Source organism: Podarcis filfolensis, assembly GCF_964270895.1.
Source record: "Podarcis filfolensis genome assembly, chromosome: 2".
Classification (NCBI taxonomy): Eukaryota; Metazoa; Chordata; class Lepidosauria; order Squamata; family Lacertidae; genus Podarcis; species Podarcis filfolensis.
In genome coordinates, this window is record NC_139605.1 from 59,791,605 (window position 1) to 59,818,402 (window position 26,798).

At 49.0% G+C, this 26,798-nt stretch overlaps 1 protein-coding gene and 1 long non-coding RNA gene across 3 annotated transcripts in view; one reads left to right on the plus strand and one right to left on the minus strand.

Annotated features, from left to right (window-relative positions):
• Positions 1-26,798, minus strand: part of LOC310758033 — a 333,274-nt gene that overhangs the window by 171,263 nt on the left and 135,213 nt on the right. The gene's annotated exons all lie outside the window — the stretch shown is intronic.
• HAND1 (heart and neural crest derivatives expressed 1) lies at positions 16,740-26,571 on the plus strand. Of its 2 annotated transcripts, none has more exons than XM_083595388.1 (2): positions 16,740-17,527; positions 23,203-26,571. In XM_083595388.1, exons 1-2 carry the CDS (start codon positions 16,892-16,894, stop codon positions 23,302-23,304), a joined length of 738 nt encoding a protein of 245 aa, XP_083451514.1. In that variant the 5' UTR covers positions 16,740-16,891; the 3' UTR covers positions 23,305-26,571. The 2 variants fall into 2 exon arrangements, with proteins under 2 accessions (XP_083451514.1, XP_083451515.1); XM_083595389.1 differs by having other exon boundaries at positions 16,745-17,527; positions 23,206-24,585.

Below are 26,798 nucleotides of genomic sequence, written 5' to 3' on the forward strand. Positions count from 1 at the left end.
AAAATATGTAAGACCTTTAAGCCATTCCTCACGCTGAAGGCCCGTGATTTACGGGATGTTGCAGTGAGACGCTAATACAAAAGACAGGGGGAATAGTTTACGGGGCTGCAATGTAAACATCGCCGCCGCAGAGCCCGCTTTTTTTTTACGGAGCCCCTGCAATGGCGCGCGATCAGACAAGTGCCTGATTTACGGCCCTATTTAGATAACGGTGTCCGGAGAAGGGATTGGCGGTGGCGTCAAGGTCGCAGGGCGTGCCAGGGCGGACGTTCCGCCGGACAGCAGCAGCAGCTACGGAGGCGCCGTAAACGCCGCCCAAGAATGCCGCCTCCGGCGCAAAAGCACCAATCAGCCCTTCCTTCGGGACACTCCGCTTACGGCTCTCTGCAAGAGGCAGTCAACGGTGTCCCGCCGCTACCGGCCACGAGAGGCGCTGCTGAGAAGGAAAAGGAGAAGGCGAAGAAGGGAGGGGAAAGCCCCGTCTCGGCGCTAGAGCCGGCGATTGGTCAAGGCAGGAATGGAGTTTCTCCCCCAAGGCCAATCAAAAGCGACCTCGACAAGGTGCGAGGATTGTCTATGGGCTCCTGCGCTTTTTCCTCGCTTTGGGCGGTCGATTGCGCAATCTGCCCAGGGGCTCTTCGAGTTTTCCTGTTGGGCGTGAGATTTAGGTCTGGGTCTTGCTTCACCCAGAACCAAACTCTCTAGCCGCTTAAGGGTCACCCCTGGCTCTGCATTCCTTTGTGTGGCTCTCTTTTGAATATGAATGGGAAATGAAGAGGCAAAAACGGGATATGGGTCGGGGTGTTGGAGCAAAAAAATATTTATTGTTTTTAGTGTCTGCGCCTGAGGGTCTTGAGCAAAAGTGAAGGCTTCTATTAGGTGTACGACCGTGCAACTTAATCAGCGATAAAACCCCCACTTCACTTCTGGGAGCAATCTTTACCATATCCATCAAGGGTGCCAACTTGAATAAAATATGGGGGCGAGGCTTACCTCCCCCCCACATAAGCGATCACATGACACAGTGCACGCACACCATTCCAATGGCAATGTCCATTAACTTTGGGAGGGCCTTGACCCCTAAAATATTTTACTTGTGGGGCCAAAGTTCCCACTGCCCCTAGGAGTTGACTGCTATGCCTGGTAATGGCATGGGCACATTGGTTCCTTGCTTTAAGCCTCCTACAGCTCTCCAGATTGTATTCAGTGTTGTGGTTTTCCTAGGAATCAGGTAGGCTAAAGTATGAAACTGTCATCTGCAGGTGAACTCCATACATGGGAATATAATTACTGTACAAAAGCAGACTCTGTGTAAATTAATGCTGCTGGTATATTCCACAAGGATCAAGCGGTAATGTGCAAGTACAAATGAGCCAGCGCAATCCTGTGTCACAGAAAGAATTTGGATATTTGCTGCATAACACTGAAATGCCATGTTTACAGTGGAGGCAGTGCACAAAGTCAGCTCCCAGTCACCATGTGTACAGTCCTCAAGTGCAAAGAAATCAAATGATGTCTATGCATGATTGACCCAGGCCAATGCTGTACTGAGAAGACACATGAAACTCTCCTTAGAAGGATTTGGACAGAAAGCAGGTGTCTGAAGAGAGAGCCCTCCTAAGAGTTCTCTACCCCATAAATTTGCAAGGATAGACTTTTCCAAAAGAGCTTGAAAGGTGCTAAGAAAAGCAAGCCTGCTGGCTGAATTTAGAAGGTGTTGAACCAAAAAAAAGAAGTCTGTCTTTGTTGCTAAGTGAAAGTTGGGAAACATGGCTTTCCCTCTGTATTTATTCAGGTGATAGCCTCCAAGGTCACCGAATGGGGCCATGGTTAAGTCATAACAGCTTGGAATTCTCTTGCTGGCTGAGACCATAAGATATAAAGATATATGCAATTTTATAAATTAGTAAAATGAATGAGGACTTTTATTAGTAGCAATGGCAATTTAAGAATGTGGGTATCCCCACCTATTGCCGGTGTGTTCAACTAAAGAATGGAAGAAAAGCCTTTGATGAATCAGACCAAAAGCCTAACTAATCTAGCCTCCTGTGGGCAACCACATGCCTTTGGGAAGCCGACGAGAAGGACATCAGCACAATGGCCTTCCTCTGCTGTTGCTTCCCAGCAATTAGTCTTCAGTGACATGTTGCCTCTGATTCTAGGAAGCAGCATAGAGCCTTGTCTCTGGTAGCCAACATGGCTCTGCTGTGGTAGGAGCAGGAGAATTCACTCCTCTGATCAGTGGACGCTGATCCATTAGTATGAATGGGGCACAGCCTCCTCTTGGCCGGCCCCCTACTTGTCTCCTACTTATAACCAGTCTAGAGGGTAGCACTACTTGTCATCCTCCTCCTCCTCCTCCTCCTCCTCCTCAGCCCGTGCTGTGATGGGGACCAAACCAGAATTAGTTGCCTCTGCCTGTCATTGCCTGTGGCTCCACCAGCCACTGACTCTGACTCTACCTCCTATTGGTCTCCCTACCTTCCACCCCACCAATCCCCATAGGGACCAGTCCCAACTGCCTCTGAGTGCTCACAATACCAGATGTCACAGAATCAAGTCCTTCCAACACCTCTCACCTTTCTAAAGAGGCAGGTTTTCATGTCTCCTTTCTTCCTTACCCAATGAGCATGTTATACAGTGGTACCTCGGGTTACATATGCTTCAGGTTACATATGCTTCAGGTTACAGACTCCGCTAACCCAGAAATATTACCTCGGGTTAAGAACTTTGCTTCAGGATGAGAACAGAAATCGTGCTCCAGTGGCACAGCAGCAGCAGGAGGCCCCATTAGCTAAAGCGGTGCTTCAGGTTAAGAACAGTTTCAGGTTAAGAACGGACCTCCAGAACGAATTAAGTATTTAACCCGAGGTACCACTGTAATTGCTGGGAACTGTACAGTGTCACCTCTGTCCGCATGCTTCTGAACACTCTCAAAGAAGTCTGAAAGACTGTTGAGGCAGGACTTACCTTTGGAGAAGCCATGCTGATTCCTCTTTAGCAAGACTTGCTTTTCTCTGATATACCATCAATATTAATATAGATTATTTGAATATAGAATATATGTTAATTTTATCTTTAATAATGCTTTCCATCAGTAGTCTCAGAACAGATGTGAAACCAAACTAACCTAAGAATGAATCTCCTACGACTGATTCATGCACAAAACAACACTTTGACAAAATGTTTGCAGTGGTGATGCTTGGGCTGATGATGTTCCTTCTGTGATATAGAAAAAGTAAATAAAACATATACAGATTAACATTTCCAGATATGTGCATTTGTATATAATATATTTTGAATAGGAGTGTGCAGTTTGTGCAGATGATCCCAGTGTTAGCATTTATCTGTTGCAGGCATGTGGATAATTGCACTTCCTCCTACGTGCTAAGTTTGGAAATAGACTCCAGAGAACTCCAGGGCATCAAATTTCTGCACACGTACAAAGTAGTAAGCAACAATGAATTCCGTGAGACTCATTCCAAGTACAGAAGGTTATGCAGCACTCTTCAGAAGTCTCTTCTCAGCTTGTATTCAGTGTAGGGCTCACTGCTGCCTGGAACATGGCAAGTAATACAAAGAAGGTGTTTCTGACCATGTGCAGAGCAGCTTTCCCGCACCACCAAGCAGAGGCATACCTAGGGATTGGTGAAACTGGCCCACGCCAAGGGTAAAAGCCCAGGGAGAAGGTGCAAAAGTCACATATCAAACCGAGGAGTGTGTGACACATTTGTGTGTGGCAATGCGATGTCACCAGCACAGCAAGATTGAATGCAGGAGAAGCTTGTCGTCTTTCTCGCACCACATTTTTTTTTGTCCTTACTCCTTGACTCGTCCTCACTCTGGACAGCACTTTGAGTACTTGGGTCCCTAGTTATTTCTAATGTGGCTATGTGGTAAAGTGATTTTGGGGAGGGGGCTCCTTGCCAAAGGCACAAGGGATCCTAGGTATGCCTCCGTCACCAAGTAAACATAGTCAGCACCTTTGTATGTGGGATTAAGCTTTCACATTAGACATTGTGACTGACAGAAAGGTTTGATGCTGAGCTTATTTAGAAAATAAGTACCAGATTTGCACTGTGAGCCCCTAAATCTCCACCCAGTGACAGACATCTACATAAGATCCCAGGTTCTAGCCATGGCCTCTGCAGGGAAGACTTCTGTCTGAAATTCACTGCCAGCCTGTGTAGACAATACTGAGCTTGATGGAACAAAGGTCTGGCTCAACATAAGACAGTTTCCTGTCTTGCTGCAGCCCTTTCCACCTCTCCTTTATTATTGTATTTTTAATCCTGTTGTAACTTTATTACTTTGTTTAATCAATTTATGTACTTTATATCTCACTTATATTTGATGGCTTTATGTCTTCTTTTGTACATAAATCATCATCATACTATTTTTTATTGTAAGGCACCCAGAAAACTTTAGGTGAGGGGAGTAACATATAAATGTTGTTAAATAAACAAATGAATGCTGCTGTTCAATAAAAAAGCTGCTTCATTGGAGGGAACAAGGGCTGGGCATCCATTGGTCAGGGATGCTGTAGCTGCATCCTGCATTGAGCACAGTATATAAATGCATACATGTATGCAACCACTGCTGCAAGAACACTAATAGCTAAAGGTTGGAAGGGAGAGAATATACCAATGAAAATGGAATGGCAGGCGAAATTATTGGATTATGTAGAACTGGCAAAAATGACAGGGAGAATTAGGAATCAATCGGATCAGAGGTTCAACAGAGGATGGGATAAATACAGATTATATTTAAAAGAACGTTGTAATCATATGAAATCTTTGGCATGCTTTGAATGACTCCTGCAAAGTATATATAAATTATAGATATTTCGGATAAACTTAAGTTAGATAATAAATAATATGCAGTTGATAAAGAAAACTTGGGGAGATTGGAAGTCATAATAGGTGGAAGGAATTTCTTATGTATAGAAATGCTTTCTTTTATGTATGTTATCTGTTTTGTTATACTGTTGACTGGTGATATTAAAATCAATTAAAAAATTAATTTTTTTTAAAGCATGGTATAATTGACCTCTAAGGTGCCTTCCAAATCTATGAGAAATATATTTAGGACGATCAGAACATTTAAAAAAACAAAAACAAGAATACTGTACAACATCAGTAAAGCAGGACTGGAATGCAGCAGGAAAAGTTAACAGCAATCATCCTCTTCAGTTAAACGGTAAGAGTAACTGTTTTGAAAGGGGGGGGGATATGAACCACCTGGAAAGAAATGTGGGACACCCCAGACCCTTTGAAGAGTATCTTCTTTCTGACTCAAGAGCTGCGGTGGCTCAGTTTGGAGATTAAAGCGATGACGTATTATATAACCTTCCCCCAGCTCAAAAAATGCCCCCCCTCATCGGGCCTCCCCCTTCCCGGCAACACGCTGTGGTTTCCTTATCAATGAGATTCCTTAGGCACAGACTCACTGCAGCTTTCTTGGTCTGGGGCCAACGATTACGATTAGATAACTGGACCTGATTCGTTCCCTCCAGAGCCAGCGGCTGACCATTTGGGGAGAAACAAACGGAGCGATGCGGGGAACTCCCGGTCGGTTTGCAGGGGGTGGCACCAGGAGGGTGGCATCGCGGTGGGAGACTAGCCCCCAAAAGGGAGAGGGAGGGAGAAAGGGGCCTTTCGTACACATGGATCCGAAAGCACACCTCTACAGTGCAATACTAGACGCGGCTCCTCGAAAGTAACCCTACTGAGTTCGTAGGGACAGGAAAAGCGACTACAGGGGTAGGGGTGGGGTGCTGCAGCCTAACTGGAAGTCAGAAATCCCAGAGATTTCAAATCCCAGAGATTTTTCTTCCGTGTTTTAAGAGGGAATGCCTGCTAGGGAATGAAATCCGGATGCAGCGGCAAGGCGAAGCGCGTTGACTCGGAAGGAAGACCCGGGGACATCTGCGGAACTTGCTTCCGAGTAAACACTGTGAGCCACGGCAGGCAACTTTTTTCGTAGGATCGGCATCCTTTCCCGTGGGGGGCGGGGGCGATCAGTAGCTCACTCCTGTATCCAAGCTGAAATCTTGGAGACAGTGTAGACCATCCCGAGCTATGGTCTGGTGACTCTTCCTAAAGCCACTTCCTGTGTTCCTAAACTGAATACATTGAGAAATAATAATAATAACCATAGAATCGTAGAGCTGGAAGGGAACCCGAGGGTCATCTAGTCCAACCTCCTGCAATGCAGAACTCTCAGCTAAAGCATCCATGACAGGTGGCCATCCAACCTCTGCTTAAGAACCTCTGGGTGCAGAGATCGCGCGCGTGTGTGACCCGTGTTAACTGGCGCTCTGCAAACGCTCGATTTCGCTCCTTTCTCCGTGAATGGAAAAGGCGGTGCGGGGGGAGGGGGGGACCAGCTGCCTTTCCTCCCTACCTGACTGCCAGATGAGGAAGGAGCCCGCTTGGTGGCAGCGCGCACTGCAGAGCTTTGCCCGGGTGCTCGGCCTCTTCCCTAAGCATTATTTGATGGAAGTCCTCATCCTCGTCTCGCGGAGGGGAGCAGCAGCCTGGCGAGGAGGAGGGAGAGCCCAGATCGCCAGACGTGGGTCTCTCTCGCTCCCCTGGGAAACTCTAATGAGAAACGTGCCTCCCCCTTGGAAAAGGAAAAGCCTCCTTCGGATGGCGGCAGGTTAACCGTGACAATCCTTAAATGCAGACCTTAATAAAGAGCATATGCCACCCTGACTAGGAAAACTTTTGGAGGACCTCTCGACATATCCAAAGCGGCGGGGCGGCGCCCAACGTCGAGAGCAGGCTAGAAATTTATCTCTCCGGTCCGCCCCGTCGGATCGATGCCCGGCGCGTCCTGGAGACCCATCAGATATTAATAATCACGCAGGACGATCATGACGCCAGGATCCAGTCAAAGGGAAGCGCGTTCACGTCCCGCTGGTTTCGGTGAGAAGAGTTAAGCCTTGGGTTCCCTTTCACCAGATGAAATCAATGGGGCTTAAAAGTGACCGGATGATAACAGCAAATTTATTTATATTATTTAATGCAGAAGAAAGCGGAATATTCACCCTTCCTCGGTTTAATTCCTCCCCCCCTCCCCAGTTACCAAATGGAAATGGGCAAGTAATGAATAACAAATGTTTCCACCTCGTTGGTTTAAGGGGGTCGTAATGGGGTGCGGTGGGGTGGGGAGGGTTTAGCACGGCGAGAGAACAAAGGCAAAGGGAGTGCGCTAGAGGGGCGGGGAGGAAAGTCCTATAATACAAACCTGATTCTTGCGCCTCTTTTCTTTAGTCAAAGGCTAGGCAGCAGAGAGAGAGAGAGAGCGAGAGAGATGGCAAGCCGTAGCGTCGCACGCTGTTCTTTCCGCAGCTTAATGGCCTTTGCGACAGGGAAAATCCGATTGTTCCCGATCAGCTGTAGACGGAGGTTTAGAGCCGAGTCTTAGTGGCTTTTAAACGCCTTTGGTAACAAATAAGGAGGCAGCTCTCCCGACCTCTAAGTGGCTACCGAATCCGCTGGAGACTTCTGGCGGAGCTGTGATTGAAATAAGTCACATAAAATTTGTCATCTCCAAAATGTAAATGGACATTAATGGACTGTTAGGTTGGATGATTAATATAAGGCGCCTGAGAAACAACCTTGAAACATTTCCACCCTAAACGGCAAGATTAAGCCTTTGAAAACGATTTAATCGTTAACATACCTCGCTGCTCCAGCGACTTAATAAGGGCGGGGTGGGTGCGTGTTGCAGGCAACCTCGCGGGGTCCCCCCTCCCCTTTGGGGGCTATTTCTGATTCAAAAGTTGAAAAGAAAGAAAGAAACTAAAAGCACTTTCAAAAAACCAGTGTGCAACACTTTGGAGAGAGAACCGCACTTTTTGGCACGGGTCGCGTTGGTTCTGCAACGCCCACACCCTTTAGCAACCAGCACAACTCTTCTTGCCAGAAATGTAGACACGACACCCGCAGCCATTGTCTCCTGGGTGCACAATTGTCTGTCCTCCGCAATGAGTGGCGCTTCGGCCCTTTTCGGTATAAAGGTCTCTTCAGAAATGGGACAGCTGGCATGTAATTCTACATAATAAAAACAGTCGTGAATGTTCATAAGAGCAATATATTTAATAAATGAAAGTACATTTTAAAATTGACATATTAAAAATAAACCTATCTGTCTCTCCTTATACTCTCTCAATCTCTTTCTCTCTCACACACAGAGTTCTGGAAATAGATTATTCTAAAACGCCGTTTTTCCTCCGCATTCTTTGAGATTCTGATTCGTTTTAATACGAGTTTGTTTTTTAAATCCCAGCAGCCATAGGGCGGACATGCACACTAGAGCGGTATGCAATGTTTACCCGTCATAAAAAACATATACAAAACAATGCAATTTATATTGTTTTCCAGTACACCGTCCATTATTTGCAAAGTTATTTTTTAATGCAAACGCTTAGGAGGAGCTAGTACCCCAGTCCTGGACATGGCAACCTGGAAGTAAGTCCCATTGCTCGGAATAGGATTTACAACCAGGCAAATTAGCCACAGTAGGCAGCTAATGCAGTGGTACAAACTACAAACGATACCGGCCAAGTTCAACCCAAGTAAGGGCTATGCACACGTCTAATTACTAAACATATACAAAGCTACATAGATACACGGAAGCAGATTCCATTCATTTTACTGACATTTATTTCAACGTAACGTATTTAGGTTGCTTTTATCAGCACGCTTAACGTGGAAATAAATTCAGCTGTGTGTCGGTGAGGTCTGTATTTCGAATCCGAATGCTGCGATTCTATCATTTCGATTTATCTGGGCTGTGGATCGGGCTGATCGAGTTAGACATGCCTAATTTTTAAAGACACAAAAGTAGGCGGTCAGTCTGCTCGTTTATTCGATATTACATGAAGGAAACAAATGACGGGCAATCTGCGCCTAGAGCAAACATAATTGCTATAAAATTAAACGGCACTCAACGCAGGCTCCTTTGCCTCCTGCAAATTCCACAGGAGTTTGGGGAACCAAAGAGATCCTGGCAGGAAACGAGGAATTTATTCAATATCTCTTTGCAATTCCTGCGAACCAGAATTCCCTTCTGGATACTAAACGGGAATGCCTTGCCGGTCTAAGGGAGATCTCTGTAGTCCCGGAGCGCTTCGCCGCATCTATTCCAGAAATGTCATGTATAAAGCAATCAGGTGCATTATTTTTATCATCGCCGTCGTCATTATTTTACTCAGAAGCAAGTCCCGCTGTGCTCAGTGAGGTTTACTCCCGGGTAAGCGTCCTCCAGATCGCAGCCTTCGCTTGCTACCCAATTCTTCTAACGCGCCGCGTAAATTTTTGCAGAAGTCACTCTGAAGGACTGGCTGAGACCATTCGGTCTCCGTCCTCCGAAGCTCCTCGGGACAGCCGGAGAGATTGAAACCACCGGCAGATTTCAGTGCGGACGGTAGGAGGAAGGCAACCTTGCAAGGCGAGAATTCCGATCCGGATCCCATCTAAGCGGTCGTGGCCACCAAGTAGGCGCGGAAACTCCTGGATGGAGAGGCGACGGTACTGTGCTTTTTGCGAGGTGGGAGGTAAACAGGAACACTTATTCTTTGGGTTATATATTATAATAATGCACGAGGAATGCCCGCAGTTGAAAAGTGTTTGAGAGTCCGGCTACCCCGCCCCTGGTGGCTATTATTCTAGTGGGACTAACTTCCCACCAGTCCCTAACTGTACAGGTCAATCCGACGCGCGCTCAAGAGTTAAGTTCCGCTGTGTTCAATGGAACTTACTTGGGCGCAGAGGAGTGTAACCTTAGAGCAAGACAACTTGCCAACTTCACCTGGTTCTGGATCCAGAGATTCGTTTCTGAGCCGCCTTAGAGGAAGGTCCCAGATAGTTCATCATTCAATGGAGCCATCCCGTCATGAAAGTGAATGTGCTGGCCACGATGGCGAGATAGTCACTCCATTCTCGAAAGCAGAACAATGCCAGTCGCTCACGGACACGCGTGGGGAGAGGGTCGTTGCCACAGTGCTCGAGGCCTCCCAGAGCTATCTGTTTGGCCAAAGCCAGAACGGGATCAGAGGCTTAGATAGGTCTTTTGGTCTGACCCATCCCTGTAGCGCTTTTCTTAGTTTCTTACGCACGTAATAATAGCAACTTGTGTCTTAATTCAGGTGAAACTGGCGAGGAAAACGACAGGTGCAGTGTGTCTTTCTACATTTTAAAAAATGCTGTGTTTCTACGTTCAAAGCCTGTTCATTTTTCAGCTGAAATGGGTCAGTAAAGAATGAACCCTATCATGCTGAAGTTGAACGCGTTTAAATCTCACTAATTTAAGTGGGAGAGATGAAACCCAAATCTTTTTTTTACTGAAATCAGTCTCCTTAACTTTGGTTGGATACCGTTTAGATACATAAACACTTCCAGCAAGTCCATCCTAAATACGTCTCGTCGCGGGAGACAGATCCCGTTCAATTGTACATTTGAAATCGGAAATGCATTAATGGGTAATTTAACCATACCGGTTAAATAAATATGCTGGGATACTATTATACTGGGGAAGGGTGTTTGTCATAGACCTACGCCCGCCACACCTAAAGTCCCCTCTTTGTGGGCAAACATGGTCACGCTGCAATCCTGAACTAATCAAAGAGCAGCGCGATCCTAAGAGCATTGACTTTGCTGTAGATTCTAGGGGGTACCATAGGACTCAACTTCCAAGTAGCTAAGGCATTGGACGGCAGCCTACTTTGTCTAGACGCTTTCCCAAAAGATCAAGATGATCTACAAGTCATTGTATGAAGGACCACCCATTTTGAAATTAGTCCAAGATTTTTATTAGGATGTAGATCCCAGCGAAGGCGCTTCAGGATCGAGGTGTCCAGCTGCGTTCTGGAGCAGGCCCGTAACTGGGAGGAAATGAACTCCGTTCAGTTTACAGGGCACACTTCCGAGTAAACATCATTAACATTGGGGATGTCACAATGTTTAAATGTTGGTGTTATTAACGCTTGAAGGCTTGTTCTAAGCCAGACACAGCGCTTGGTTTCGCAGAACCGGTAAGAGCGACAATACTTTGCATTTTACTTGGGGACGCAAAGTGCTCAAAGCGCTTCTTATTCACTGTCCGGATTGTCTTTAAAAGCCATGCCGTCAGGAAGATCAGAAGCCTGGTGTGATCAGGCTATGACACCTGGCTCATAGCTCAGTGTGTCTAAACACTTGCAGCGGATCCTAGGCGTGTCTACTCCAAAGTAACCCCCCGACCCCCAATTAAATAGGACTTATTTCCCAAATCAATGTGCGCAGGGCTACAGCCTTTCTGATGGAAACTGATATAACCACGGCTGGGTGCGCTGATACGGGAGATCTTCTGCTCCAGGATGGGTCTTCTATTTCCAGCTACCCAGCGGCTGTATTAATTAATTTTAGATTCAGGGCTAAAGAGAGCGGGTCCCTCTTTAAATCACAATGTGCGCCTATTACTTTGCTTGCTTCTCGTGGTCTTGTGGGAGGGGGCTTTTCAGAGAGGAAATGTTTTTACCGTCATCCTTACTGCAAAGGCCATAAACCAGCCGTGCTGCTGTCTCCTGCTCATTCAGCTAAACTGGGCCAGGGCATTTGCGCCCAAGTTCTGCTCTTGTGGCACCACTTCCGTGCGTACACTTCCACTGACTTCTGTGGGAATCTGCAGCACCCAGAGCTGTTTCAGCGCCTCGCCATCTTAGTGGGAAGCGACCTAGAGGTGGAGGTGAGGCCCCTCTCACTGGGGGCTCCTTCTCAACCCTAGCGACCCTTTCAGCCACCAGTCCCTGGGCTACGCGTGGCTTTCCCTGACGGACCTTGGTCCCAGTCTCTCGCAGCTCCTTTCTCTTTAGCTGCAGGTCCTCCAAATCCCCTCTCCGTCCAGTAGCAAATGCTGCTGCTTTTGTACTGTACTTTCTGGCTCAACTGATAGAGGGGCTGGAGGGACTCAAGGCAGTTCTTTAGCCTCGACCGGGCTTCAGGGCTTTCGTGTAGAAAAGAGCTGGCGAAGCCCATTGCGCTCTGAAAGTGTGGAGGGAATGGCGGCTTCTAGAGAGAGCTCCTGAAATACTGGACCGTCTTCATGGGGAAAACCTTCCATCTCAAATATGCTCCGATCCGGACCATCTGAGGACCATTGGCTGGCTTCTCAGCATACTGCCCATGTTCAAAGGCACTCTTACCTTTCCTCGTCATCACACCAAACGAAGTTGCAAACAGGTTCTGAGGCTGGATCCCGTGTGTGTGGTGAAGAATATTTTATTCTTCATTGCCGTTCATGTTGCTATCATCCAACTTGTGAAATTCACTATTCACTGCCGCAAGATGTGCTAAGGACATAAAAAGAGTCCTTCCCACCAGATGCCTCTGGGAAGACTAGGAACAGGAGATGAGCACCCCCAGCACACTCCCTCTTGGGATGCCCGGCAGCTGGTATTCAGAGGCCTCCTTCCTTTAATACTGGAGGTAGTAGAGCCAACAGCACTAAAAGCCATTGGGCATGGCCATTGGTTTAGGATGCAATCCTATGCACACTTAATGAGAGGTAGGTTTAATTAAACTCAATGGGGCTTGCCTAGACAGACACAGGACTGCAGTTAAAAGGTAAAGGTAAAGGGACCCCTGACCATTAGGTCCAGTCGTGACCGGCTCTGGGGTTGCAGCGCTCATCTCGCTTTATTGGCCGAGGGAGCCGGCGTACAGCTTCCGGGTCATGTGGCCAGCATGACCAAGCTACTTCTGGCGAACCAGAGCAGCACACGGAAATGCCGTTTACCTTCCCGCCGGAGCGGTACCTATTTATCTACTTGCACTTTGACGTGCTTTCGAACTGCTAGGTTGGCAGGAGCAGGGACCGAGCAACGGGAGCTCACCCCGTCGCGGGGATTCGAACTGCCGACCTTCTGATCGGCAAGTCCTAGGCTCTGTGGTTTAACCCACAGCGCCACCTAGGACTGCAGTTAGATGATTTTAAAAGAGGGACTATAGGTTAGGCCTATCAAGGATTATTTGGCACAAGAAGAGTGTGCTTTGACTCATTCCAGATGCTGTATTGGGCCACAGGGGAGGACTGTGGGCTTCACAGAGGCATGTGTCTGGCTAAAAGGGACCAGGCTGATAGGGAACAAGGAGGGTTCACCCATATAAACCAGCACATACACTTCTTATTGGATCTCCCCTGTCGCCACCCGCACCCCCAAATTCCAGCAGAAGGTGCCCAGAATCTCTTGAGGGTGGGAGAGGGAGGGTGGATCTGTGTCATCACAGATGTGGTCACCTCAGGAGCCACATGGCCCATTGTGCTGCCCACTCCTCACCATGCCCACTCCCTCCTTTGGCCACGCTGACTGGTGCTGAGGAGAGTTGGACTCCAACAACATTGAGAGGGCCAACAACATCAACGTCTCACATCAAATATAACTGATCGGTAGAAAGGAGTTTAGGATCTGAAAATAGAGATGATGGATGTGCTTTTGTAACTCAAGAAAAACTTTAATTAAAACAAAAAACATTGAGTGGGCCACAGTTTAGCCATCCTTGGATCACACAACGGATGGTGGTTGAGTGATGGACCATATTGTATAGAAGCAGGTTATATGTGGAAAATCCTATGCTTCTGGAGACAAGTGAGAGGATAAGGCTTTCAAGCTACTTTTGTGAGCCTCAGCCAGCACTGCCAGTCGCTGTGTCCAACAACACTCCTGGCCTAGAACTGTCTGACTGACCCCTGTTGGAGACAGAATGACCTGTTCCGGTCCCTAAAGGCAATTCCTCAGTTCTTCAGTGTCTTCGTCATCTAGAAACAATGGATTTAATGGGAAGTCACGGCAGCAACAACCTCCCAGACACCTTACTGTGATATTATTAAAAAGGCTTCTCATCATATTACCTCAGAAGGCAAAGTTCAGAAGGTTCCTCTGAAGAGCCTTGAGTGCTGAACCAGACAAAGACCCCCAGTTTCTTTGGTATTCCCTTTTTAAAAACACGGGAGACAAGGGGAAGAAATAAAACAGCACGTGCAAAAGTTTTCGGTCTCCGTGGTTGAACTGATAAGGTCCCATTTTGTGGTTTCCTCCAGTCATCCCTGTGACTTCATTCTCTCGAATATGGAGAGAAAAGAATTAAAAACGCAGAGAAGGGGCACACCCTCCCATACGCACGGAATTTAGCTTACACACAAGAGAATTTCAGACAAGTTATCCATTTATTTCTTCCGCTCCAGACTGCTCAGAATGAAAATAAAATAAAAACGAAGGGAAGCGCCCTGACCCCCCCAGGCCCGCTCCTCACAGCTGCCCCGCCCGCAAACCTAAAATGATGTTACTTGCTTCTTCCTCAAACCACACTGAGCTTTCAATGTCATTCTTACTTAGCGGCTATGGGTATGTTAACAGAAGCGGTATATTACGCAAAGCAATCCTAAGCAATGCAGTATGTTCACGAGGTTTAAGATCGCAGCCTTACATTATATAGGTCGACTCAAGTGTAAGCAGGTTTGACTCAGTCCCGTTGGAATTACTTAGGCTGGAGTGCGCCCACGCCCCATCTGGGCTCCCTCCGAGCCTTTGGGATGGCGCCGGCAAGTCAAGTGAAGACCAGGCCGAAGCTGTCTTGGCTGTCCTCCCTACCTGCGGATCACAGGAGGGCCGAGGTTGCCCCCGAGAAAAAGCATCGAGCCCTGTGGGTTACTTACACAGAAAAACATGAAATGCGCACATAGTTCCCAAACTCATATAGATGCGTGCATATATGTACACAAAATTTCATATTTCCTAGTGGGGAAACGGATCGCTCATATAATATTAGCCACAAGGAAGACTGTGATCCAGATGGTCCAGAGATCTCCCACTCTCGCCTTTACCCCCATCCTAAACGTGGTTTTTACTCCCATTCATTCCACTGCTGGCTGTAATCCGACACCTGTGTAAGCAAACTCCATTGAACCCTGCACAAGTGCCAATTTCCTGGGCGCCCGAGTACCCATAAAATTCTCCATGAAGGGACCTGGATACCTACAAATTTCGGTGCCAGGGCCATGCACGCTGCATGGCAATCTGGCACCTACGGTCGCGGGGCCACGTTGGCACTCCTGGAACCCTGCGGGTTTTGCTCGAGGAACCTTACAGAGGACCCGGCTGTCTATATTTTCGAATTATCCAGGGGGGATGTTCTCCTGCGCAAGCTCCAAACGTAACCACGGAAGCTGTTGGAAGAGAGCTTTCTGCCAGATCCTGACCTAAATTGCTTGGCCAGTAAATATCAGAGCAAGCGGTTTATAAATAACGCTTGAACTTCGGGCGACAGAAGTCAATGGGGACTGCGGATTCCCAACTAAAGTGCTTGCGAAACACGAAGATCTGCGGGCCTCTACCAAGCGCATCGCTGCTGGTAGGAAGTGATGAAATTCTGCCTATACACTTAGTACACGCATACATTCGTGGACACTGGGGGTGGCTTACAGCAACACAACATACCAATGATATAATGGACTATTTCTCAGGGGCGCGTGTGACCTTGGCACGGCCTTAACGCCGACATTTTAGGAAGCCTCCTTAGAAGGAGACGAGACCCACTGAGCTCTGTGGGGCCTCCTGCAAGGCCACAACCACTTGGAGTAGCTTCTGGGTAGACTAGGGCTGCACTGCAGATACGCTTTGGATCGGACTACATGTCAAAGACAGGCACTCAGGGATCCTTATTCATTCATCGGTCCTCAAAATCCAGTCTTTTTTCCAAAGCAAAGTGCTTGGTGGTGGGTGCCGCTGGTCTGCCAGGGCTCCGACTCCGAGGGTGGTCCTAGAGCTATATCTTGTCGTCGTTCTCAGCCGATCCGGATCAAAGCGATCTTGAATGCAGTTCCTCGGAAGCAATATCCAGGGAAACCAGGCGGGACTGCACTTCCAAGGAAACTCTTGCAGGGTTTATAAGGAGCGGAAAGTTTTCTTTCCCAAGCTCCTCCAACAGTAAATAGAGCTTCAGGGAGCAGGAACCTGCCTTAGAAGCGGGGCCTGTTGCCAGCCCCGATCCCATGCCTGTTTTCTCAGAAGGAAGTCGCGCTACCTTCCGCGGTAGATAAGTGCGCAACCTCAGGCGCGCTTTCAGAATAACTTCCGCGGGATTTCCTTCCAAGTAAATACGCGAGGGCTGGGAGGGCGAATGTGGTTGTGCTCACAAACCCTGGCTCCGTGTGCTTGATGGTGGCACTCGGAAGAAATAACAACAGCCGTTTGGGTGAGGAGATCGCTGTGGTAGGTTGACCACTGAGAAAGCTGGACTGGATCCAGCAAGTCTCTTCTTAGGTGTGCCACTGAACTGAAGTGGGCAGACCATAGGGCTTGGGAGGCCAGGGTTCAAATGCCCACTGGGCCATGAAGCTCACCGGGTGACCTTGGGGACACGGTGTTTGTGGGAGCGGGGAGAACCACGCAGACCAGCTAGTAAGCTCCTTGGAGGAAAAAGTGGGCTGGGAATGCCATAAATAACCCCAAACTACAATACTGTTTCTATGCACCACGAATGTGGTCGAGGTCGACGCCTCTTGGGTCTTGGGCGGGGGGGGGGGAGGACTGACTGAGCCAGCCTCCTTGCTCAGGGGCAAAACCACCCCGTCCCGGGTTCGCTTCCCTCCTTGCTTGTGTGCTTGTGCGTGCGTCTCTCTCTCCCCTCCCCTTCACCGCAGCGTGACATCAAAGAGCCCACCGCTGCATAAAGGCCGGCCGAGTTGCTGGCTGCAGAGCAGGAGGGCTGAGGCGAGCGCGGCAGAGAGGGAGCGCGCCGCTGGACCACGCAACTTGGACGGCGCGCCCGCAGCGTGGGCGCCCCTCGGGGCCGAGCCTCCCATGGCTTCTTCGTAGCGCCGGAGACTCGGGGGCGCCGCCGTCGCCATGAACGTGGTGGGGGGCTACCAGGGCCACCCCCATCCCCACCACCACCCGCACCACGGCGCGCTGCTCCACCCCCACCACCCGCACCACGAGCCGTTCCTCTTCGGGCCGCCCGCGCCGCCGCCTCCGCCGGCCCCCGGCCGATGTTTCCCGCCGGCCGAGCGGCCCTTCGCGCAGGGCTGGTTGCTCAGCGCAGCCTCCGACCTCTCCCCGCCGCCTCCGCCTCCTCCCGAGTTGGTGTGCGCGGCAGCTGCGGCAGCGGCTGCAGCGGCCGCCGGGCTGGGCCCGTCGGCTTCGCCCGCCTCGTCGTACGGCGGCAGCCCGTCGGAGCTGGGCGGGCGGCTGAGCGCGGCGCGCCGTCGGGGTGCGTCTTCGTCGTCGGCGCCCGGAGCGCCTCGCAAGGAGCGCCGCCGCACCGAGAGCCTGAACAGCGCCTTCGCCGAGCTGCGCGAGTGCATCCCCAACGTGCCGGCCGACACCAAGCTATCCAAGATCAAGACGCTGCGCCTGGCCACCAGCTACATCGCCTACCTCATGGAGGTGCTGGCCAAGGACGGGCCGGCCGCCGAGGGCTTCAAGGCCGAGCTCAAGAAGGCCGAGCCCCGCGACGCCGCCAAGAGGAAGCGCGAGCAGCCGGTAAGGGCCCGCGCGAAGGCGCTCTGCGCGCGCTCAGAGGCGCCCTCCCCTCGAACGGGAGGAGCGGGGCAGAAAAGTGAGTCTCCTGGTTCCAGACTTAGCGGGATGAGTGGCGGCTCCCTATATAAGGGGTGGAAACAATACCTTTGTTTAGGCTTTAGGGCAGCTGCACGGAGCGTAGCCATGGCCGAAACTTAGAGGCGCGGGGGCTAGCGGTGGGGAAGAGACTCTGCTCAATTCCAGGGAATTGCAACCCCTGCCCCTTCACCCTGGAGCTCAGCCTTCCCATAGCGGAGGGGAGGAAAAAGCACATTGGAGATTGTCTTCTCGGCCAGGTCTGACCACCTGAGCGAGCCTGATCCCGCTCCCATGGGCTTCCGCTTCCGGAGAGTGGACCTCTCTGCCCCAGAACACGCGCCCCTCCCCCAATTCCAGGTCTTCGTCTCCGGGCCTGTCCCACATTAAACTTCAGGTAAGAGGCTCATGTGAGGTAATGGTACTGCACTTAAAGAATAGCTATCCCAAACAAGGATCTGTTTTTCTCTGAGGCTGATTTCCTCGGTGGGGGTACCTAGAGCAGAGGCCTGGACATCGCAAAGGGGTATGGAAGGAGCCCCACCCCTCCTGTGGGTAGAATTAGGCTGGCAGGCTATAGAGCCCCTCGGAATCATTGGCAAATCTCTGCTTGGTTTTTAAAAATGATTCCCGCCTGGCGCAAGAGTGAAGTGAGCTTGTTTTTTCTACGTGTGTTTTAAAGATGGTCCAGTATTTTGTTGGATATCAAGCCCAGTGACGCCTACGGAAGTCCAAGTGAATAGGGTAAGGAAGGAAAGGGTCCTCCTTTAAGTAGAGTGGAGTGGATATTAGGGTGGCAAGTTGGGGAAAGCTGCTTTTGCTGTGCGGTGGGTTTGGGAGATGGAAAGATTAGAGATGAGATTTGGTGGCCTGAGTACTTAAACCTCAATTATTAAATCAGAAGAACGCAATAAGAGCCCTGCCGGATCAGACCCAAGGCCTCTCTTGTCCAGCATCCCTGTTTCTCACCAGATGCCCCTGGAAAGCTTCCTCAAGCCGAGCAGGAGAGCAAAACAGCTCATTCTTGCTCTGGCTCCCCAGCGACTGGGATCTAGAGGCGTGCCCAGGATAGCCTAGGCCTCTGGCCTTTGGATCTAAACGAGCCCTTCTGCACTGGTGTGGGAGGTGGGGGTTTCTTCTAGACTAAGCAACCAGCCTTCAAAGGAGGGCTGTAGCAATCTGAGGCTTTGATACCCACCCAATCTGAAGCCCTTTGTCCCACAAAACAAAGCTTCCCATACCCACCGCATCCCTTGGTGGACTCATCCTGCCGGTCGTGTCTGAATCAGGGCCATAAAGACTGTGTGGGCTAAAGCGTTCGGCAGTCCAAGTTGGAGACCTGGGTCGCTGGATCTGCGCTCCCCCCCCCCCAACTGATGCTTTGCGCGCGAACTCTGTTGCATGGAATGCATTGCATGACATTTTAGCAAGGAATGAACGCGGAATGGGACACTGCGGCAGGCAATATTTCAGGAGAAGTAATGTGGGACTCTGGAGCCTCTCTCCGACCCGCTTCCTAATGTGCCAACTGCCGTGGAGATCTCAATCTCTTGGGGAAAGAAGTTCGATTATTTCACTGCACTGCATGCCTTCCGATCTTCATCCGTTAACAGATCAGCACTCTAGGCAGGGGAAGGCTCGCTCCCCTGTTTCAAGACCACGGGGGAATTGCTCCTAGGGATCCCTGAGCTATGGTCATGTCTAATAAGTAACCGTCTGTAACAAATGTTCCCTGCGTCCGCCCTCCAAGCGCCCTTTTTAAACTTGACTCTGGCCTAGGCCAAGCCTTTCGGCTTTGCTAACGACCTGCCCTCGGCCCCTGTCGCGCAATCCCCGACATCGCGTGATTTAGGATGGCAGCCTTAGGCCTCCATCCATCCTTCACGCGTCTTTGGAAGCGTGCACTTGTACATACTTCTGAGTAGACAAGCGTGGGCTCGCGCTGCACGTGAGTCATTCGTTCTCTTGGTTTGATTTCCCTTTAGCGTGGATGTGAGACGGTGGAGGACACAGCCAGGCTGAGCTGAGTGAGGGCGGTCATTTCTTGCAAGTGTTGTCCCAGTTCTGCATTCGGCAAGACGCGCCCTTCCTTGACGAGAACTACTCCCTTGCACGGAACGTTCTTTGCCGGAGGGAGAATCGGAATCCGACCTTGGATGAACGAGCCATCCAAATGTCGTGTTGCGCCGCCTTTCTTTACACCCCGAAATAATATATATTAATTACTATGGTTAAAGGAAGCAGACCCAGAAGGAAAAGAATGGCGAAGCCCGTTGCTTGAGCTTCTGACCGCGAGTTAAAGCGGTGAGATCGCCCGCAGCCATCTTTCTTCTTTTAGGTCAGATTAACCCTGGGTGCAGGTTTATTTATAAACATGCCTCGCTGCGAGAAAAGTGTTTGGAACTGCGCTTTCTGAAAAGTTAGAAGTGACTCGTCTATTGTGCTGTCCGAGGAATGTTCTTCTAGAATAGCAATTTTGTTCTTCCGGCGTGAACGCATCTGAAATAACGCCAAAGAGTTACATTGTTGCGCAAGCAACAGCAGATAAGCACTGACACACTAGTGTTGCCTCTCACAAGAGTATAATAATGGTGACAGTGGTTGCACAATGTGTATCCTGCAAGTGCAAATGACTCATTGGAACTGGATTTTCTGCAAGATTCAACACAAGGCTTCTGCTAGCAGTCTGCTTTCTGCGCTGGCAGCATTACACCATAGGAAGGTTTTCAGAAGTACTGTACTAACATTTTCAAGGGGGAAATAGGGAGGGAAAGCCCTCAGCAGACTGTTGAGGCAGAAGCGGGAGGGAAATGGCATGCCCTGTAAACGGGCATGGCTGGCTGGCAGGCAGGCATCTTGGACAGGCCCCGCTTGTTCTGATCCACAAGTTATCCTTTTGATTTCTATTCGCTGCCCTGGTGTTAAGCAGCTGCGTAAAGACATCGAGGCAACCCAACGTTATTTGCGGACTGGTTGTGGGGTCGCAGGAGCTTCTTCCTGATTGCAAAAGCGGCGCTGTCCTCTTAAGACGTTACCCAGGGTTGCCGGCGACTAACGTTTACTCAGAGCAGACTCACTGAAATTGATGGTCATAACTAACTGAAGCCAATTAGCTTCAATGGGTGTACTCTGAGTAAAAGTGCGTTCAGTAGTCAGCGGCTCAAAGCACCTTCTCTTCACTCCGCAATTTGGCCACCGAAGACAGCTGCAAATTCTATGCAAGCTTCAATAGAAGTCCAATTGAACTCAGCGGCGCTTGCTTCTGAGTAGACACGCGTAGGATCTGGCGGTAGAAAAGTCCCAATACTTTTGGAAAGGGCGGCCGAAATGAAATGGCCAACTTTTCTTTTTATTCTCCCAGGCCAGGAACCGCATCCTTTTTGGAAGATCGGACTGCAACAAATAGTTTTTTTTAAAACCTGGTGGGGGAATATTGAATGTGCCCCACACCCCTGAAAAGATAGGGAAGATGCAGGGAAGCCTGTCAAATATTGCGCCGCTACTTAAACACCCCACATCCCTTTTAAAATGGCATGTAGCTCTCTTGGCCCAGTCCTCTCTAGGGAATTTCCGTTGATACCGGTCCTTTTCTTGGCGCCTCTTTCGCTAGTTTGCATAGGTTTTTTTGTTCTGGGGCTCAAGAAGGCGGCATAACGCAAGAGATTGTTTCAAAATCCTCCAGGAGCGATGAAAGGCAACTCTCGACTTCATTTCCTCATCTCCTGTTTCCCTTTCTGGCGGGATTTAAAAATGCGCCATCGAATTGCCAGAGCTGTTTAGAACTGTTAAGGTCATTTGGATGTGGGTTTTGGGGTGGGGTAGGGCGAGCAGAGAGAATTGTACACAGTCTGGAAGGAAGGCGGGGGAGGGGAATAATAATCCCGTATCTTCGCCGCTTTTGGCTGCAGTTGCTTCCCGCAAAAAAAAAACTTCTCCGCGCAAAACCAAGGCGCAAGGAATAAATACGCACACGAGGTGAATTGGGACCGCTCCAAAATACGCCCTGGAAGAGTTTCCTCCACAGTACTGTAGTGGTCTTCCCCCCTTTTTATCTTTTAATGGAAGCTTCTCCCCAATAAAATAGACCAGTAAGGGCTGGGGGGGGGGGGGCTGTTCGGCAGACCACACGTTCCTGCTGCCGGCAGAATGCAATCCACCCAAATCTCGACACCCCCCCCCCAAAAGAAACCCTCTGAAACTGAATTGGAGCGAAGCTGGTTCGGCTGTCCTGAGGCTTCCATTTATTTATTTTGTATGCTAATAGATTTCTCTCTTGCTCTTCAATATAAATGCATTCAGGTCATTTCAACCCACCCTTTTCTGGAAGTGTAAAAATGGAGGAGGGGGGAAATTGACCGTGAGACGTACTGCTCCTGCTTTTAAAGAGGCTCTGCGCTTCTTCTCCCCCTCTCAATGACGGCGTTTGGCCGATCAGTTTTCGATACTGTTTCAATACAGAAAAGTATCAGGCCATAGAAACATTAATCGAATTCGATCTCAGCTGCCATTATCATCATCATAATCATCATTATTCAAAATTTATATTGCAATATAATTCTCAATCTCAATTTCCTCCATTTCCCGTCCCGGTGTGGATTCCTCTCTCCACAGTTAAAAGAAGGTGCTTAATCAGTGAATTATTACTTTTTTTAAAAAAAAAGGGGGGGGGAGGAAAAGGAAAAAGGAATTCATTCATCCATCTTTATTCCTGTGCGTTCGCTCTCGTTGAGGGGAGATAGAGGACGAGCCGGATTTGAAAATAAATAATAACTAAATGACCGAGTTGCAAATACTTCCCAAGGGTAAATAAATTAGCATCTGCAAAGTTTATACTATTCAAGAGCCTGTATAAACCCCGCGATTTATTTATTCAGTCCCGTTGCCCGGAGTTTTTTTCGCGGAGCGGCCTCGGCAATTAAAAAACTCATAACCGGCGTAATTTAGTAGAGGACTCCGACGTATTTACCAAAACGCAGCCTCTTATATTTATAAAAGGGCTGCAAATAGAGACTGAAATTTATGGCCTTCCGCCTGATTATCTAATACTCATAAACAGATGAACAACTCCGGGGTCTTCTTTACAGCCTTCCGGGCGAAATTTACAAACAGTGGCCTCGTGGACGGCAGAAGGGCTCGCCATGCAAACGTCTTCCTTCCTTCCTTCCTTGCTTGCTTCCTTTACTTGCCTGGCTTTCTCCTCTGCCTTAGGCACGACCCCACCAAGACCAAGCGCTTTGCAAGCCCCTCCGTCGATTTTCGTTGCAGGGGCAGGAGCTGGCGCCGCTTGCTTCGCCTGTGAGGACTGTTAAGCGCGCTTCGCAGGGGCTGAGTTGGGCCTTTTAGGACAATCGATATGATTAGTAGTAGGATCCACTTATTAGGGACGGAGCCGCCCTTGAGCGCAGGAGGCCTAGGGAAGCGAGTCCAGGCGCCCTCCTAAAGCGTACTTTCTCAAGAGTAGCACGCTTAGGATGGCTCCCCTCTACATTTCCCAGCTTTCTTTTCTTCTGGTGATGATGCTGATTAATGCGTAAAGGAGATTCATTCCCTCCTGGTTTTTGTTTTTTCCTCTTTCCTCCCCTCCCCTCTCCCCCTTGCAGCAGACCGAGGGCTATTCTCACGCTTTAGGCCACGGAGAAAAACGGCTTAAGGGCAGGACTGGCTGGCCTCAGCAGGTCTGGGCGCTGGAACTCAATCAATGAATGAAACCAGGAACCGTTTCCAGAGAACCGGCTCCACCGAGGTGGCTGGGAGGAGGACTGCGCGCGCGCCCAGGATGGGGGACCCTGTTCTCCCTGGTTGGTCTCTGCCCCATCCCTCGCGCACCCCAAATCCCCAACACTCAGAAGGAGAGAGAGAGAGAAATCGTCCGCGACCCGCTTTTTTGTTTGTTTCCGCCCTCCCCTTCGCAGCCTTGGAGCGGGGAGCCGGCGGCCGCCTCAGTGAGGACGAGGATCATGTGCAATGTGGAGGCTGCAGAAGGGGGAACAGAGAGAGAGGGGCCCCCGACACGCCTGAGAACGGAAAACTCCCCCTTCCCTGAAGCCAGTAACTCGCTGGCTTGAAAGCCCTGCGAGGACCTGGACGTCAAACGATGGACCGTCTGCGCCGTCGGAAAGTCAGGCAGGAAGAAGCCTTGCCGGAAACCCGCGCGGGATATCGCGTCGTCTAATGTCGCTTTTGAATGTCTCATGGAACCAGGGTGCCACAGATGTAGATGTATATATATATATATAGCTATATCACGCGGGATTGTGTGCGGACCGAAAAGGGATCTTGTGTTGCACAAAAGAAGGTGGAAGGCCCGCCAGCCGACACTGACTTGAGAGTGATTTCCATTTGCTGTCAAGCCATTGCTGAAGGGTGGGGGGAGTGGGAGGGGGGAGGAGGAGAAGAGAGGTTGATAATCCGATTTCATCACAATTTAGGCTGCAGCCCGAAACATCCTGGTCGTCGTGAGGATCCCATCGAACAGGAGGAGAGCTACTTCGAAGTACACCACTCTATTAACGCCAGGCCACTCTTGAGGCAACAACTTTCTTTCTGCATGTCAGAGTGCTGATCGAAGCCTTTGCTTCCTTTTCAAAATCCATAGGATCCCCCGCCCTAGCAGGGCTGTAGCCGGAAACTTGAGCACATAAACAGATTTGCTTGGGAGTAAATCCCACAGCTAGGAATGGGATTACTTCCTGGCAAGGATGGAAGGATGCAGATAAGAGCTGGAGGAGTTGAATCCCACCTTTGGACACGATCCAGCCCACATTAAGAACCCCCCCCCCAAATTGGATTTCCAAACTCTTGGCTTGGGCTGGACCCATCCCTTGGATTTCAGTGGGGCCAGCTATGCAGTCCTCAAGGGGCTTATTCCAAAACCGCCACCCCCCCCATCGGAGTCCATGAAGCTCCTTCAATAAACCACCTGTGGGTGTAGCAGGGGGGCAGGGAGGGGTAGCTGCCCCTCCATCAATAAAAATCAATAAAAATACATAGCAAACTGAGGTTCTCCCCCCCCCAACAAAAGGCCTGCCCCCCAACAAAATCCTTGCTATGCCCATGAAACCACCTGAGTCAATAACCCGGCTGCTTTCTTCTGTCTCTGTGCCCTAGGTTTACATTTCCTCTGCTTTCATCCCCTCTCCTCCCCAGTTAAAAGAGAATCTAGTTCAGAAAGAAAGGTGCAAAGTGAAAGAACAGGACTCCCAATCTGCTCCTCCTGTTGTAAATGCACTGTCTCCTGCCTGGCCTGGGACCCGGTATTGCCCGTGGTCGATGGGGGGGGGGGGATTGGCCATGCACTCTAGAGACACTCTCCCCTACAGACGTGCATGAGCTTTCCATACCTTCCTCCCACCACCACTTCACTCATTCCCTGCACCCCCCAAGTTTGGGGGATTGGTTCCTCCTGCACTTGCGGGGGAGGGGAATACTGGGCATGATCCAGCTACAATTAAGCACCATTTAAAAGGTTGCCTGGTTTCTGCCGGAGAAAGTTCAGCACATGGTGATCCCCTGCGTTGAAACCAGTGATTTGCAAGGATGCTTCCCTGTGACAGGCTTGTGTGTTGTGCCTAGTGTCATTATTTGTTTTGATGTAAATAAACACAAGGTCTCCCCCTCCGACCATGTCTCTCCTCTCCCAACATCGTTGATTCCATTTCATATTTTTGTTTGGATGTATTTAAACTACCTAAATGGATGCATTTTATACATTTCCTGTACCGGGTTTTCTACCTCAAATCTGTATGACCACTTGCGAAGAGAACAGGTTTGCCTTGCCAAATATTTATGCGGATTTAAAGAATAATAATAATATTAATAATAAAGAAAAGCTTTATGAAGATTTTGCTTTCCTTAAGGCCATCACTCCCTAAAGTCAGACGGATTCCTTGTCTAATCAAGCTGAAACAGAGTGCAAAATCCTCTCTGTTTGCGTTTGGAAACTTATTTTCCTGTTTGTGCTAATGGGAAAACAGCAGTGAGGGAGGAAGTATGAAATTTGCAAGAACAGAACTTGATTAGCAACAGGGAAATAAATAGTGGGGATATGATCCAGCGTTAAGCCCTACTGGTTTATATTTATATTTTTTATAAAGACTGAAAATTTCTGTCTAGAATCTTGTTTGCATCCATGGATTCCCTAGGTGACTGACTACTGTCAACCACCCTGTGCCTAGGAGAGATATAGCACAGGGCGGGCGTTCAAATAAATAGGGTGTCAATCATATTTATACGTGAACAGAAATAACATGAAATTATTTTAAATATACATCATATTTTGAGAAAGCTCTATATTTATTGATATTGCTAGTTGCTGGTGCTGTGTCATAAACATATATGATTTAATGCTACAGAGAAAAAATGTTTATAGTTGTGGTAGTTGCTTGAGAGCTTGCAGACCCAACAGAGATTTTAAAAATAAATAAATAAAAGTCTTAGCACTAGGCAGACAGACACAGACCATGATTCACAGCCCCATTAAATGTTAGTACATGGATTCTAGACAGTTGTGCCTTGATGCTAAGCACCTTGATTTGGAAGAATTTATCTGAAATCACCAGAACTTGCATTCAAGTAAACATGGGACATGATTCAACCAAAGTGAGAAGGTTTTGGCCCCTTACCAAATTCAGTAGGAGAGTTAAGCACGGATTTGAATGTTTCCAACTGAAATCAAGGGGATGTCGGAAGAGAGTTTAGTTGGAGATTTAAGTGTGTGCTTCACATTCCTGGTGGAATTAATTGCTGTTAAAAATGTTTATAAGCTTTTCAGTTTTACAAGTAACGGGATACCAACATTTACATCGTCCTCCCCCTATTCTCAGCTGTCACTCCCCTACAGTGTCAGAAATGATGAAAGTTAGTTTATTGAAAATCGTTGCTGATACCAAGTTTAAGCAATCTTTAAAAAATAAAAAAGAGGAAGAGTTTAAGCATGTATCTGCCATTGAAATAAATGGGATTTAAAAGTTGCCCCCTCTTAGATGTATAGTGTGTTTAGTATACACATTGAGATACCTCAGTGTACTGACTTGGTATGCATGAGCAGCATGCACATTATGGGCACTTTAATATGTTTCTCCATAGCATTTGTGGAGTGTACACATTATTTAACAGTGTTTGTGTTTTAACTGAAATGCAGATGCCTAATATGGATGCAGAGGCACAGCTGTTATGGGGAAGAAGGGCCCAAAGAGTT

Coding starts and splice junctions, on each gene's coding strand:
- HAND1 (XM_083595388.1), top strand. CDS start 16,892: ATGAACGTGGTGGGGGGCTACCAGGGCCACCCCCATCCCCACCACCAC. Junction 17,528..23,202: donor AGAGGAAGCGCGAGCAGCCG/GTAAGGGCCCGC, acceptor TCCCCCTTGCAG/CAGACCGAGGGCTATTCTCA.